This window comes from Lynx canadensis, chromosome B2, assembly GCF_007474595.2.
Source record: "Lynx canadensis isolate LIC74 chromosome B2, mLynCan4.pri.v2, whole genome shotgun sequence".
Lineage (NCBI taxonomy): Eukaryota > Metazoa > Chordata > Mammalia > Carnivora > Felidae > Lynx > Lynx canadensis.
The window spans coordinates 125,275,700-125,290,798 of NC_044307.1; the positions used below are offsets into that span (position 1 = coordinate 125,275,700).

Below are 15,099 nucleotides of genomic sequence, written 5' to 3' on the forward strand. Positions count from 1 at the left end.
TAATCCACTTCCGTACATATACCCAGCTACTGTATAAGAGCCATTAGACGTATCAGACAGCAAAGGTAGAATATAGATCATATTTACAAGCTTTCCGATGATTGATCAGCCTACTTCATTGCCTATAGTTGTCCTTCATTACAAAAAGAAGTCAATTAGCATAGTGTGGCTGTCTTGTACATGGAGGCTTTGTTTATAGACCAGAACAGCTGGTATAATTGCTATAAAGAATGCATGGCCCATCAATGTAAGTACCAGTAAGAAATGGAAGAAAATTAGTTCTATATTTAATATTTTGCCACCATACAAACAAAGTAACTCACCTTGTGAGCCGAACAGAAGGAAACACAGTGATGGTTATCTTTGTAAGGAGCCAGTGGCTTTATGGCTTTAAAAAATATTCTGTTCAGATTATACAAGTATATTCTAAAATTATCATATAAAAATTGAAATGGGGGTGCCTGGGTGGCTCAGTCAGTTGAGCGTCCGACTTTGGCTCAGGTCATGATCTCACGGTTCATCGGTTCGAGCCCCATGTCAGGCTCTGTGCTGGCAGCTCAGAGCCCGGAGCCTGCTTCGGATTATGTGTCTCCCTGTCTCTCTGCTCCTCTCCCACTCACGGTCTGTCTCTCTCTCCTTCAAAAAATAAACATTAAAAAAATTCTCTTAATAAAAACAATTGATACAAATAGAAAGTATAAAACAACAGAAGATTCCCCCATGCTACGTCCGAAAACACCCATCGTCAACATTTAGCCCAGGTCTCCTGAGAGTGCCCTAGTTGATTTTCACTGCTATATACATAACCCTTTCTACTGCTTGAATGTTTTTATGTACATGTAAGCCTTTTACAATAAAACAATAGATAGTGAAAGCATATATTTTGAGAGAAAATATGAGCATAACCATATTCTATTATTTGGGATTTAAAAAAATAGAATCATATAAAATTGTTGATATTCAAACCTTTCCAATCTACAAAAATGGCCACTTCGTATGCTCAACTGAATTGCAGTAGGCTTGCTAAGGGGTCTTGAAAGCCCATAGGAGAGAAGGAATTTTATGTTGTTGATAGTTGCATTCATAACACCTAAAAAAAGTTCCTGGAGGGTGAATCTAATCTTCGTTATGAAATAGAAAAGGATTGATACTGATAAAAATAATTTTATTAAATTAGACATGAAAACAAATAAAATGGAAACTTTTTTTTTTAAGTTTATTTATTTTGAGAGAGAGAGAGAGAGAGGAGAGAACACGGGAGAGAGGGACAGAGGGAGAGAGAAAGTCCCAAGCAGGCTGGGTGCAGAGCCTGATGCAGACCTCAAACTCATGAACCTTGAGATCATGACCTGAGTTGAACAGAAGAGTCAGACGCTTAACTGACTAAGCCATCCAGGCACCCCAAAAAGGTAAACTCTTTTAAAGGCACTGAAGAGAAAATTTATTAAGGAATGAATTCAATTCCAGTTGATTCAGTGGAATTGATTCTGGCAAAACGTAGTCAATGCAAATTCATCAGTGCCAACACAAACTGTTTAAAGCCTCAGTGTTCATAAACACAGTCCCCAAGTGTCACACAAGTGGGGAGGGGGAGCAGTGAGAAACCTCCCTCACTGGTACTCAAATTAGGAAAGTTTGTGGCTACGAGGAGAAGCGGATGGCTGGAGGCTGAACTCAGCAACTGGTTTGAAAGCCACATTTCCCCCTTCATCCAAACTGCGGATACCTTCTCATAACGACATACCGGCTGTCAAATACCACGCATTGTTTCATCAACAATCGCTCAAAATAAGATAATTTGTATTACTTGTCTGATGCCTGTCCCCAGTCTTTTAACCTGGGTGACCTTTGAATGCTATTTATAAAATGATGTGTCTGTCATATTCCGCCATCAGTGGGGAGCTGTCTGCTGGTAAAAGCCTCATGGAGGCCTAAGCTATGGGTTTTGAAGACACATGGTACGAGCTTAAGTTACAACTGTTTCATTTACCAACCTGTGAGCTTGGGCAGGTAATCTGTCTCTTTGTCTTATTGACAATGAAATCTCTACTTTGAAAAGTTGTAAGGTGGGGCGCTTGGGTGGCGCAGTCGGTTAAGCGTCCGACTTCAGCCAGGTCACGATCTCGCGTTCTGGGAGTTCGAGCCCCGCATCAGGCTCTGGGCTGATGGCTCAGAGCCTGGAGCCTGTTTCCGATTCTGTGTCTCCCTCTCTCTCTGCCCCTCCCCCGTTCATGCTCTGTCTCTCTCTGTCCCAAAAATAAATAAACGTCAAAAAAAAATTTTTTTTTGAAAAGTTGTAAGGAAAATATAAATGTGGATATGTGACCACGGGACTTTGCCATGGTTATTATGTGAAGCAATGCAGACAGTTGCTGAATTCATGGCTTAGATGCTAGAATCCTAGAATTGGAGCGTGTCAGCAGACTTTAGAAATCCGAAGTATCTTTGTGCTCTTCCCCCTGTGGTTCATCAAAAAGAAACCAGCCCCACCTTCAGGAATTTGGTTTTACTTGAAGCCCCTACTGACGTTAGTATAGAAAGCTGATTTTTGGTAAATCGCAACTTCCCCTTATTCACCTATTTTAATTTCCCTTTGTTCATTGTCATCTTCCAACCCAGTGAGGCTGGTCTGTGACCCATGACAGCACAGTAAAGGAAATAGGTTTAGTCTCCTTGACATACCAGGCAGTGTCCCGGGATGACGTCTTCCTCATGCATATGCAACACAACTAATTCTTCTTTAAGAAATAATCGCATGTCAGGACATGAAACCTGGGGCCACTGCCTGTATTTAATTAGGCAAGAGGGACCTTGCACATGCCTGTGCATAAAAAATAATCACTTAATGTAACTGAATATTGATTTTTGGTATGCCCTTTTCCTAATGAGGCAGCATCTAGAAAGATCAAAAGATGATTTATTCCAATACAGTATGTGCAAAGGGGACTGTGTGCCGCCTCGCATCTCCATTATGAATTTCATCCTGAGACCTAATTAACAGGCCTGTATTTTCTTTTATTAAAATCACACACACACACACACACACGCACACGCACACGCACACGCACACACACACACAAAACCAGGGCGTCGGGATCTTGATGGTATCACAGGGCAAACAAGGAAATCATTTGTGCCCCATGAGCTTCATTTCCCATGTGTTCATTTCCTGTTGAAGCCAGGAACTGAGGCTTGTGATGCTAATTTGGGACTCTGCTGAGTCTGAGGGGAGGAGACACTTTGAATGCTAAAGACAGTCATTCCCCTTACCTCCCGTCTTCCATGCCCCCCCCCCCCCCCCACAAAGAACCTACTTCTCTGCCCCAGGCTCAGCATAACATCACTTCAAAGCCTATCCTTGTGGAACTCTAAGCCCAGTCAGGGAACATGACTCTCTTTGACACACCAAAATATCTGCCATGTCGGGCAGGGTCCTTTCCCTTGAGGTCAGGGGGCCTTCAACGTGGATCCATGTGAAATTGGGGTTTGGGGGACTCATGAGTCCTCTGAAATGATTTCTGCATTTCTCTAGGAAGAGGGTCCTGTGCCAGATACTTTATGCTTGTGATCCCAAAAAGGTTAGGAAACAAATCTATTCTAACTCTGCTCAGATCTTTTGAGACCAAAGGGTGTTGGAAGGAACTTGGCTTGAGAGTCAGATGGATTTACATTTGGATTGTCTCTAATGGATTTTAGCTGTGTAGCCTTGGGCAGGCTGTAGAACCTCTCTGAACGTCCATTTTCTTAAATGTAAAATGGGGTAAAAACACCTATTTTAAGGTGGAAGTGACAGGTACACTAAACAGAAATAAGTGCTAATTTTATTTTTTCCTCATTTCATTCCTTGAATGAAATGAAAGCAAGTGCCTGTTCTGTTGTGTTTCTGGCCAGATTTTTCCGAGCACCCGTGATGGTGCCTTGCATACATTAGGCACTCAAATGTTGGTTGAATAGATGCTTGGATGGATGCAGTGCCTTGGCTCAGTACCTAGATGAAATCTATCTGCTTTCTGAAAACACTTATTTTCCAAGAGACATCTTGGTAGTCTGAGATGTCTCTCTAAAAGAGAGCTTGGTTTTGCCAAAACCCTCCCAGGACAATTAGCTCCACGTCCTGTGCAAAATCTTTCTGCATACTGTGAGAAGATTAAATCTTATTATCCTGTGCTGCAAATCACGATCTGTGCTGGGCCTTTGTCTATATCAGGACAGGGCAAACTATAGCCTATAGGCCAAATCTGGCCTGTTGCCTGTTTCTACAAATAAAGTTTTATTGGGACATATCCCTGTTTATTGATTTGTGTATTATCTACGACTGCTTTTGTGCTGTGGTACAGCTGAGTACTTAGGACAGAGACACTATGGACAGGAAAGCCTAAAATATTTATTATCCACAGAAGAAATTTACCAGCCCCTGATATGTATTATTTGTACTCCTTATTGCAGTCCTGCTGGGTTGGTCTTCAGTTGCCCTTCTTATGTAATGGGAAGCTAATATCCAACAAAGTTAAGTATCTTGATTGGGATTCTACAGCTTAGAGTTAGGGTTTGAATCTGGCTCTGTGTGATTCCATAGCCCATGTTCTTTCCACCAAATTCTGATACCTTTCAAGTGAACCAAAGCCTAGCGGAACCACTTACATCTTTCAGTCCTGTCTGGTGACAAGAAGACTAGCACAGGGAGCAAGCCAATCAGTGATGTCCTCTGGAATCGGGGTACAACCTGGTGGCCCTCACACTTGTTCGTAACCTGGCTGAGGTCTGAAGATAAATCGTGTGAACGTATATCTAGATGAGAAGGTGGAATGTGGATTTCACGGACTATTTCTGAAGGTGGCAAAGCAATAGGAGTCTGCAGTGTTTTGTTTCTTGTTGTTGTTGTTGTTTTAATATAACTTATTGTCAAGTTGGCTAACATACAGTGTATACAATGTGCTCTTGGTTGGGGCGGGTAGATTCCCACGATTCATCAGTTACCTACAACAGAGTCTGCAACTGTTTGTATGCAAACATAATGCTGCCTCCCAAGGTCAGAAGGTTCGGCATTTCCAGGTGTGCCCTATTTGCTGAATGTGGTCTCCACTCTTGTTTGCTGCCCTTAGTGAGTAACGTGTGATACTTACGGATTTTCAGCACACGGCCGCTCGACAGAGACTTGCCCTTCCCCAAGCTGCGAGGCTGTAAGAGTTACGGGCCTTCATGCTCGCTCATTGGTCCTGCGCCTTCACTGGCAGATCTCACTCTGAATGTGAAAGTTCTTTCACAGTGAATGAATCCTGATGGAAATTTGATTGTTTCAAGGGTTTATAGGTGAAATTCTGTGGTTATTCTGGTTCATACTCCATCTGCCTCTCATTCCTACTTCTCAACTTCCACCCTTCCGGGTAATTTTTCCAGCTTATAAACTGGTTATGATTAAACAAAAGAAAAAACGAATTTGGAAAAATCAACTACTCCTGCTTTAACTGAGGGTGCAGACGCGTGTGTCTTGTAATGGTAGTGAAGCTGGCAATAACAGTACGGTGACAAAATTCGAGCCACCCCGCTGGAAGTAACACAGTTGGGTAACTTACCCATCTGTCACAGGATGTGTCTAATGAAAAATGGTTGTAGAGTTCATCGATTGTCACGTAAAAGAGGCTATTGCAGCATTGGGTTGGTGAGGGGAGAGGTGAGAAGGATTGGGAAGGTGGATGTTCTTTCTGGTGGAGTCTGTCTTTGTTCTGCTGATGGAAGGTTCCTTAGAAAAGCAGTAGAGCTGCCGGACAGATAGGAAGGAATAAAAGCTATAAGTAACTTTGTGTTTCATTGGGTTCTACAACAGTGGCCCTTATTTCTCCAAAGATGAAATCTTACAGTCTTACCCTATAGCTTTTATACTCCCTAAAGTCAATCAATCTTTCAGTTTATGCTGAATACATAAAAATGATATTGCTGCAGTTAAAGTGGGGGTGGAGGAACCTGGTAAAATTAAGGAACATTTCATTGGTTATGCCAGTATAGCTCCATGGGGAAATAACAGGTTGATTAAAATTCTTGGACTGTTGTTTAATTATTTAGAGTGAATGTTCTAACAGAAAGATTTTTTTTTTGGTAGCCCTTTTGGTTTATTCCTAACGTATTTTAGTCCCCATTTATTTGTTTTTAAGCTTTAAAATATCCAGGGCACTTGGGTGGCTCAGTCGGTTAAGTGTCTGACTCTGGATTTTGGCTCAGGTCATGAGTTCAAACCCCACATCAGGCTCTGTGCTGACCTGCTTGAGATTCTCTGTCTCTGTCTCTCTCTCTCTCTCTCTGCCTCTCCCCTGCTTGCTCTCTAACTCTGTCTCAAAATAAATAAATAAATATTTTAAAAATACCCCAAATACCTCTCCACATAGGTCTTTTTCATCTCTCCCATGGCACTAGGTACTTCTCATTGGTCAAAGCTGTTGCTGTTTTATTTATCGTTCTGTCTTGGAAACATGTTTATTAGGAACCCATCACAGAATTCAGATCTGCCTGATGGAGGCTAAAAAGCAAATTTACAAATTATAAATGATTGTGGAACATTTTGAATGGGAGAGAAACTGACAAAATAGACTTTCAGCTTACATTGATGAGGCAGACTAGTGGTGGTGATGCATTCTCTTTGTAGGTAAGAGAGAGGCATGAGCAAGGCATAGAAATCTGTTCTAATGGTGCTTTCCAGATTTGTTCACCCCAGATGTACCGGGTATAAGCAAGTATATTTAGGAAAGAGCAAGGCATGTTCATGGACTGGTAAGAATCCCACCATGTAATAATTTGTGCGTCAAAACAATTGTTTGAGAGTCCTTGTGTTGGCTCTTCCTGTAGCCAAGGCAAGTGCTGATATGCTATCATTTCTGTTCATATTTCTTTAGCTGTGGCTTTTTTAGGTCCCTGTGCATTTTTATCGTTGGTTATAGTTTTTATGTATGTGTGTCACAGCATTTGGGAGTGGGTGTACATAAGGCTTCTATCATTTGACTGCCAGTTTTGCTGAGCTCATGTGTTTTGTTGTCCTTATTTATGTGTTTGCCAGGGAGAAATGCTTGCTACCTCTCCAGTTGGCTTTGGAATCCAAGAATGTGAAACTGGCCCAACATGCCTTGGCAGGAATACAGGTAAGGCTCTCACTGGGTGCAGTCAGGTGACAGAAATTGACAGGCTACATTGGCGTTGAAAGAACAAATACTTAACATTTTGAATACTAGCCGTCAAAGACCCAGACCACAATTTGATTGAACTAGGTAATAACCACAGAGGACAGAGGATTTTCTTACATTTACCAGCGTTTCTCTGTGGATCGCATTATCTTGTTGAGCCTTTGTCATCTGATACTGATTCCTGGGGACCCAGCTAGGCTCGCATAGAAATGAAATGTTTTGGAGGATGGCCAGCTTTAGGAGGGCCCAGGATCTCTTGATCCCCCGAGAAACATCTCAAGTTCTATACCAAGTAAAATCTTATATAAATTCAACATCTGTGGTTCTGTGTAAGGAGAATTAATAGTAAACTGGAAAGATTTTATCTTGTTTTCCATTTTACAGTTAGGTTAGTGAATGAACTCATGTGTTTTGTTTCCAGAGCAAACTTGGAGGGCCAAAAAGAAATTTGGTCTAATCAGAAAAGCCAGGGGTGCCTGGCTCAGTCCATTGAGAGTCTGACTCTTGATTCAGCTCAGGTCATGATGCCTGGGTCATGGGATCAAACCCCACAATGGGCTCCATGCTAGATGTGGAGCCTGCTTGGGATTCTCTCTCTCTTTTCCTGTGCCCCTCTCCCCTGCTCACATGTTCTCTCTCTCTCTAAAATGAAAAAAAAAAAAAAAGAAGAAGAAGACAATAAAAGTCAGATTGCTTGAACACTTTCCTTCTCTGAGCATTTGCTCCTGTATATTTTACACGATATGTAATAGGTCTAATTTGAACAGTGCAAAGGTGATGGCTATATAAATGCATTGACTTTGAAGCAGTTTGGTTTCTAAGTGACAAAGCACTGTGTAGTTCAAGTCTATGGGGTTTATGCGGTGTGGCCATGGATGGGTAGCATTTGTCAGATGTCTTTTCACATTAGTATGTATTATTTCATCCTTTAAGTCCAGAGAAGGCCCTAATGCCTCTTAAGAGTTAATACCTCTGATGAGGCGCCTGGGTGGTTCAGTTGGTTAAGTGTCCGATTCTTGATTTAGGTTCAGATCATGATCTCACGGTTCGTGAGTTGAAGCCCAGCGTCTGGCGCTGGGCTGAGAGCACAGGGCCTGCTTGGCATTCTCTCTCCCCGTCTCTCTGTCTCTTCCTCTGTCAAATAAATAAGTAAACATTAAAAAAAAAAAGAGTCAATACATATGAATGAGAAAACTAAGACTCTTCTTTTTCCAGTGGATTGGAATTAGATAATGTACATGTTAATATTAGATTTTTTTTTTTTTTTTGAGAGAGAGAGAAAGAGAGCATGCATGTATGTGGAGAGGGGCGGACGGAGGGAGGGAGGGGGAGAGAGAGAGAGAGAGAGAGAGAGAGAGAGAGAATATCCCAAGCAGGCTCAATGCTCAGTGAGGATCCCACCTCAGGGCTCAATCCCATGACCTCGGGATCATGACCTGAGCTGAAATCAAGAGTTGCCCACTCAATCGACCAAGCCACCCAGGAGCCCCAGTATTAAACATTGTTAAACACTGTCAATGTTATTAAATACTCCTTGTTTTCTCCTTGGGCCAGCCATGAATATGAATGGGAGTTTGTGTTAACCTGTGTGTTTCCTCTTCTCTAATATTGTATGGATTTCCCTTGTAGTTATTTCTTAACCCCCAGACACTCTAAGCTTACAGAACCATGTTCTTAAGGTCTTGCTTTATCTGTTAATTCTAATGAGTGGGCACTGGGTATTCTTACCACCGTCTGTCACCTACTGTCAAGTGTAGGCACTTTTGTAGGCCTTTGCAGTCTTTATCACTTGAAGTAAAAACAGGTTTGAATGTAAACTTTAACTCTGGGGTACCTGGCATGCACTGTGTGGTAGTGAAAAAACCTCTTTTGAAAGGATATGGCCAGAAGGTCAGGCAGTCCTAAGAAGGTTCGAAATGCTTGTGTTCTGGATCTGCAGTGACATTCTGCTACAAGAGGGAGTCCTTACCCAAGGTGAATCGGAATTCCAAAAGTTCTTCACCACTGCGGCTCTACCCTGAACGGGACGAGGACAAATTTAAAAGGGACAAATACAGAATCTTTCACCAGGGTCTCAAAAATGGACTGCCTCAGGACAGAATGGGAAGAATAGCTTAATTGGAGCCCTAGTGAATGAGAATTAAGGATTTCAGGGCAAGTCAGCATAGAATGTACCGTGACTTGCAGCTAAGCTCATTTGATCTGAGACTATAATTAAAATTATACATTGCCGTTTTTCAGTTTTTGGTTTTAGGCAATAAACCCATTTAGTCATCTCACATAACGAGAATTCTGGTGGTGGTCAGTTCTAGGTCTGATTCAACAGCTCAGTGGTGCTACCGAAGACCCCATTTCTTTTTGCCTTTCCCTTCTGCCATCTTAAACATTTTTAAGACTTTTTTCCTTTTTTTAAGAGCAATGTCAGATTTACAGTGACATTGATAAGAAGTGCAGAGCTTTCCCATATACTCCCTACCCTACCCGTTCATAACCTCCTCCATGAACAGCATCACTTACCAGAATGGTACATTTTTTTTAAGTTTATTTATTTATTTTGAGAGAGAGAGAAAAAGCACAAGTTGGGGGGGGGGGGCGGGCAGAGAGAGAGAGAATCCCAAGGAGGCTCCACATTCAGTGCGGAGCCCAACATGGGGCTCCATCCCATGACCATGTAATCATGACTTGAGCCGATATGAGCCGACAAGAGTCAGATGCTTAACAGACTGAGCCACCCAGGTGCCCCAAATGGTACACTTTGGCCAACGATCCACTTACAGTGACACACAATCACCCAAAGTTCACAGTTGACCTTAGGGGGCACTCTTGGTTGCATTATTCTTTAATGTCCTACCACCCTTAATGTGTGACATTCACTCTGGAGGCCGCATTTCAAGCAGGAGAGTATTTATGAAACCATATCACACCAAGAACATTTAAAGATGCCTCAGGAGGTCTTGTATAGAGAAGAAAAAGACTGAAGTGGACTTCATAGCTGACTTCAGATATTTTAGCTTAGTCCTTGTGGCTCCAGAGAAAGATGAAGGAGTAGAAGTTGTAGGGAGGCGGGTTGTGGTACAATTGAAGATAGAATTTTCTAGAAAATAAGAGTTGTCCCCAAATACAAAAGAACTGTGAGGTGTAACGTTTCCTGAGAGACCTCGTGAAAGCGAATGTCCTCTCGTTTGGTTTTTGTGGGATTCGTTTTCTGCTGAAAATGCATGAAGATGTGTGAATTCATGAGCGCTTCTTTGGTAAAGTAAAAAGGTAAACTTTTTCTGAAAAGTGAACTTGTCGACCACAAGGCCTTCTCCTTTCCTGTGACAAAGCCACATTCAGAAAGGGTGTGCGTGAATGTGACCTTTGTAAGGTGCCGGCCCCCCCCCCCCCCCGGGCACATTCATCCTCCGCCCCCACCAACCACGTGACCTGAATGGTTGCCGTGTTATTTAGAATGACTTACCTAATAGCAGCAAAAGGTCTTTGCCCAAACTGTTGACCAAGGGTTCAATGCGTTTCTCTTTTTCACTGGCACATGGCATGAGTTCTGCCCTACCGGCCTCCACCTACGTGGCTCCCGAGTACAATTACCCTCAGTACATGCTAAGATACAACAGAATGAGGCAGCAGGGGGGGAAGCCTATCTGTGATCACTGCCTTGTGCCTCTTTACAGAAGCTTCTGTCAGAAGAGAGGTTTGTATCCATGGAAACAGATTCTGATGAGAAGCAGCTGCTCAATCAGATCCTGAATGCCGTGAAAGTGACGCCTTCCCTCCATGAAGACCTGCAGGTGGAAGTGATGAAGGTTGGTTTGACGTCATTAGAACAGGAACGAGCTAACCCCCCCCCCACCCCCCCCACCCCGCCCTCATTGTTACCTTGAAAATGCCTCTGCGCTGTGGTCATGCTGACACCCCCTTCATCTGGAATGCACGGTTATCCTTGCTTATGGTCCCCCAGAATTACCTGGATTGCTGAACAGAAATGACAACTGAGTGAAAAGGTAACTTTTCAGTGACACATATGATTTTGGGCCTGATCCTGCGTGTCTAATGTTGTTAGGTGATGTGTTTATCACTTTCTGCGAGAATGTACGTGAGTTGGTCCAGCTTAGGGTAGACCTGATCATTCCGGATATTCGGCTGCCTGTTTATGTTAAAACACAGCGAGGACCTAATGATGTTTTCCCACATACTAAGGCTTTGGAATAGACACTTTAGGGACAAGAACACCATCCTTAGGAACCATATCACAATCACGTTTTTCTTTTCCATCCTCAAATTACATGAACCATATCTTCACTTACCATTTTGGGGGATGGTATCTCTCCTTCCCCTCGCCCTTTTCCCTCCCTTGAGAATCACCATGATTTGGAGCCCTTAATGCTGACTCTGGAACGTGTCATTTCCTGTGAATGAACGGTGAGTTGGGCAGAAGAGGATGGAAGTCTGTGTCCAGAACAGCACCTTGGTCAGAAAATCACAGCTGAAACCCCTGGGCTGGCTTTTAATAATGCCATCTGTTCATTTCCCCCCTAGAGGAATAAGCATAGAGAAATATTTAAGAACAGTTGGGTGTTGTATAATGGTTGATTTCTTCCCGAAAATGCACTGAAGGATTTTTGTCTTAGATAAGAGATTTCACTCTTCTGGGTGTGAGTTTCTCCATTCAGAAAAGAAAAGATGATTTCAGTGATGACATTTTGTTAATGCCTTGGGCCTCACCATAGCCCGTAGTCCATGGGTGATTTAGTGGAGTGACAAGGAGCTGAGACTCTGAAGGTAGCCTGTCTGGGCTTGAATACTTAACACTTATTCACTTTCTATTGGGACGTCCTCGGGCAGATTCCTTCATCACTCTGTGCCTTCATCTCCTCATATCTAAAATGGAGGATATAATAGCATCTACCCAGTAGGATTGTTGCAAGAATTAAATAAGTGATATTTGTAAAGAACTTAGCACAGTATCTGGCACAAAGCAGGTGCTTTAGAAGTGTTACATATTCCCACTACTTCCTGCCTGCTGCGGCTGAGTCATAATCTCAGTGGGTGCATCTAGGAATATTCTTTTTTTTGTTGTTAAAGTTTATTTATTTTGAGAGAGAACATGTGTGTGCAAGCAGGGGAGGGGCAGAGAAAGGGAGAGAGAGGATCCCAAGCAGGCTCTGCACTATCAGAGCACAGCCCAACACAGGGCTCGAACTCACGAACCGTGAGATCGTGACCTGAGCCGAAATCAAGAGTCGGACACTCACCCCGCTGAGCCACCCAGGAGCTCTAATCTAGAAATATCCTTAAACACCAAAACGTTGAAAATCTCTGAGCTAACTGATCCTTAAGATCTTAATCATCTTTAACTCTCTTTGATTCTGTAAAATGTACAGTTTTGCCTTGTCCTCTGACACACATGCGGCAGCTCTGGAGTCATAGGAACTGAAAAGCAACCACTTCTAGGCTTATTTTACTTTTCCACTTCCTCTGTGCTGCCACCGAGAGGCCAGGCCAGCTGCCGTGTTAATTAATCACTTTTGTGGCGTCCAAGTCCAGTCTGTTGAGTCGTCCTATTCTTAGTCTCCGTATACTGGAGGGTGAACTGTGGTATCATGCTGAGAGACCTATCTCACAGATTTCCCATTATTCTGGATATTCTCCCAGGAATATACCTTTTTATGGAATCCACAAATTTGTCTTAAAAATTAAAAGTACGTATTCTTCTTAAAGCCTTGGAGAAGCAGAACGTCTGATGGTTGTGTCAACAGTAACACCTGTTTTGAAAACTTACGCTCGCTCCCTACCTGCAGCCCAGCAGTGCCTTCTGCTAGCCTTGCTGGGGACAGGAGTTGACACATGTTAACTCTCCTGGAAATGCTGGAAAATCCATCTTCATCGACTTTCTAATGACACCATAATAGGCCGTTGGTACTCGTTGTTAATGTCTGGGAAGAAATAAGGCATTGTCAGAAAAAAGAAGGCCATAATCAGACCTGCCGTTCTTTATAATTAGATCTCCAAAATGCTTAAAAATATAAGGGCCTTTGCTCGATGCTGTTATTTTTAACCATTTAGACATTGGAATTTGGGGGAAAAAAATTTCAGCTCACAACAAACCTAGCTTTAAGCTAATTTTCTTCTCTTTTCTTTTCTTTTCTATGTTTATTTTTGAGAGAGACAGAGTATGAACAGGGAGAGGCAGAGAGAGAGGGAGACACAGAATCCGAAGCAGGCTCCGGGCTTTGAGCTGTCAGCACAGAAGGTGACGCAGGGCACGAACCCATGAATTGTGAGATCATGACCTGAGCCGAAGTCAGACGCTTAACCCACTGAGCCACCCCAGCTGCCCCTAAGCTAATTTTCTTATAGTATACTTTTATTTTAGGTAAACATTTTGAGCCAAGCAGCTAAAACATAAATGATGAGGTAACTATGCTTTAGAGTGATATTATTATTATTCATACCAAATGGAACTTTATTTTTTTTTATTTTTTTATTTTTTAAAATTTTTTTTAATGTTTATTATTTTTGAGAGAGAGACAGAGAGACAGAGACCAAGCAGAGAAGGGGCAGAGAGAGAGGGAGGCACAGATTCAGAGGCAGGCTCCAGGCCCTGAGCTGTCAGCACAGAGCCCGATGCGGGGCTCGAACTCACAGACCGAGAGATCATGACCTGAGCCGTAGTCGGCCGCTTAACCGACTGAGCCACCCAGGTGCCCCCCAAATGGAACTTTAGAGATAGCGGTCTGACTACTTTGGCCCACAAGGGAGGGCTCCATGGTCATTTACTTCTGACATTTAGATTATTTGTGTATGAAGACCTATCCAAATTATAGCATTTCTCGCTTAGAAATAATAATAATGTTCATACCCTGTCTCTATGCTGGAAGAATTTCTGTGGTAACTTTAGTACTTTTCAAAGCATGTACCCTTTTGTCTTGTGATTCTATAATACTTATGGCCCTGTAAAAACTCTCAAATAAACCCTTGTTTTGCCAATACCATTACCATATTAAAATGTTCTTGCCCCTTGTTCTCCCTAAAATTACATTGAACAAAGAGAATTGGATGAGTCCTCAAAGAAAGGCTGGATTCCCAATACATGTGAAAGGTATATTTATCCTTGATGCTTCTACATAGCTCGTTCTTGTGATAAATGATCTAAACCGGGCATTTCCTGTAAAACTCTTCTAGTCGTTTGAGATAAATATTTTGTAGGTGCTAGAAAATGTTTTAACATGAAATACGGTAGGCATTTTCAAACGTTGGTATGCACTTCAGGAGAGATAAAGCCACGCCATGCAGTTTTTATTTATGTCTGTCTAAACACAGCATAGCACATTTTTATGACAAACCCCAGGTGCTCTATTTTAAAAAGCTACGCCATGCATTTTGCTCACATATTGCTATCTGCTAGTGTTTGTAAACATGAGAAATTGAACTGTGTCACACTCTTCAGAGTAGGTATGTAGCAGTTGTTTTAAATTCCGGAAGAGAAAATAATATGGTTTGCTCTTTTAGAGGTTTCCCTAAGATTAAACTAACTAACTAATAATGGAACTCAGGATTCCGATGGCAGTGTCCCCATTTAGAAAGAAGGCCCTAGACCTGCAATTGGAGGGTTAAGAAAAAAAAAATCAGTGGTGCTTGCTTCTGACAAATTAAATTACTTTAGATCACTTAGTCTAAGACCTGTTCTACAGGATTTTACTATCTAACAGCAGGGGGAGAAAAGGCAATTTTGATTTATCGAAATGGCCCTGGGATCTAAATAAAAATTTTATAGCTTGAGCAAATCGAGTATCAGGACCGTAGAATCAGAAAGGTTTTTCTGTAGATAGATTACCTTAGAAATGGATTAGTTGACGGCAGGGAGCTATTTAATATTTAGGTTCAACACTTGTCCTCTTTGGTAATATTTTCCCTTGGTATCTGCCCTTTC

The 15,099-nt window shown here is 42.3% G+C and overlaps 1 protein-coding gene across 2 annotated transcripts in view; it reads left to right on the forward strand.

The window, feature by feature from the left end:
- The window catches only part of ARFGEF3 (ARFGEF family member 3), a 184,107-nt gene that overhangs the window by 37,436 nt on the left and 131,572 nt on the right, over nt 1-15,099 (forward strand). For both annotated transcript variants that reach the window (XM_030316441.1, XM_030316442.1), the window contains exons 3-4: nt 7,046-7,127; nt 10,841-10,972. In XM_030316441.1, coding sequence (XP_030172301.1) covers nt 7,046-7,127; nt 10,841-10,972 — 214 coding nt within the window. The remainder of the gene's footprint in view (nt 1-7,045; nt 7,128-10,840; nt 10,973-15,099) is intronic.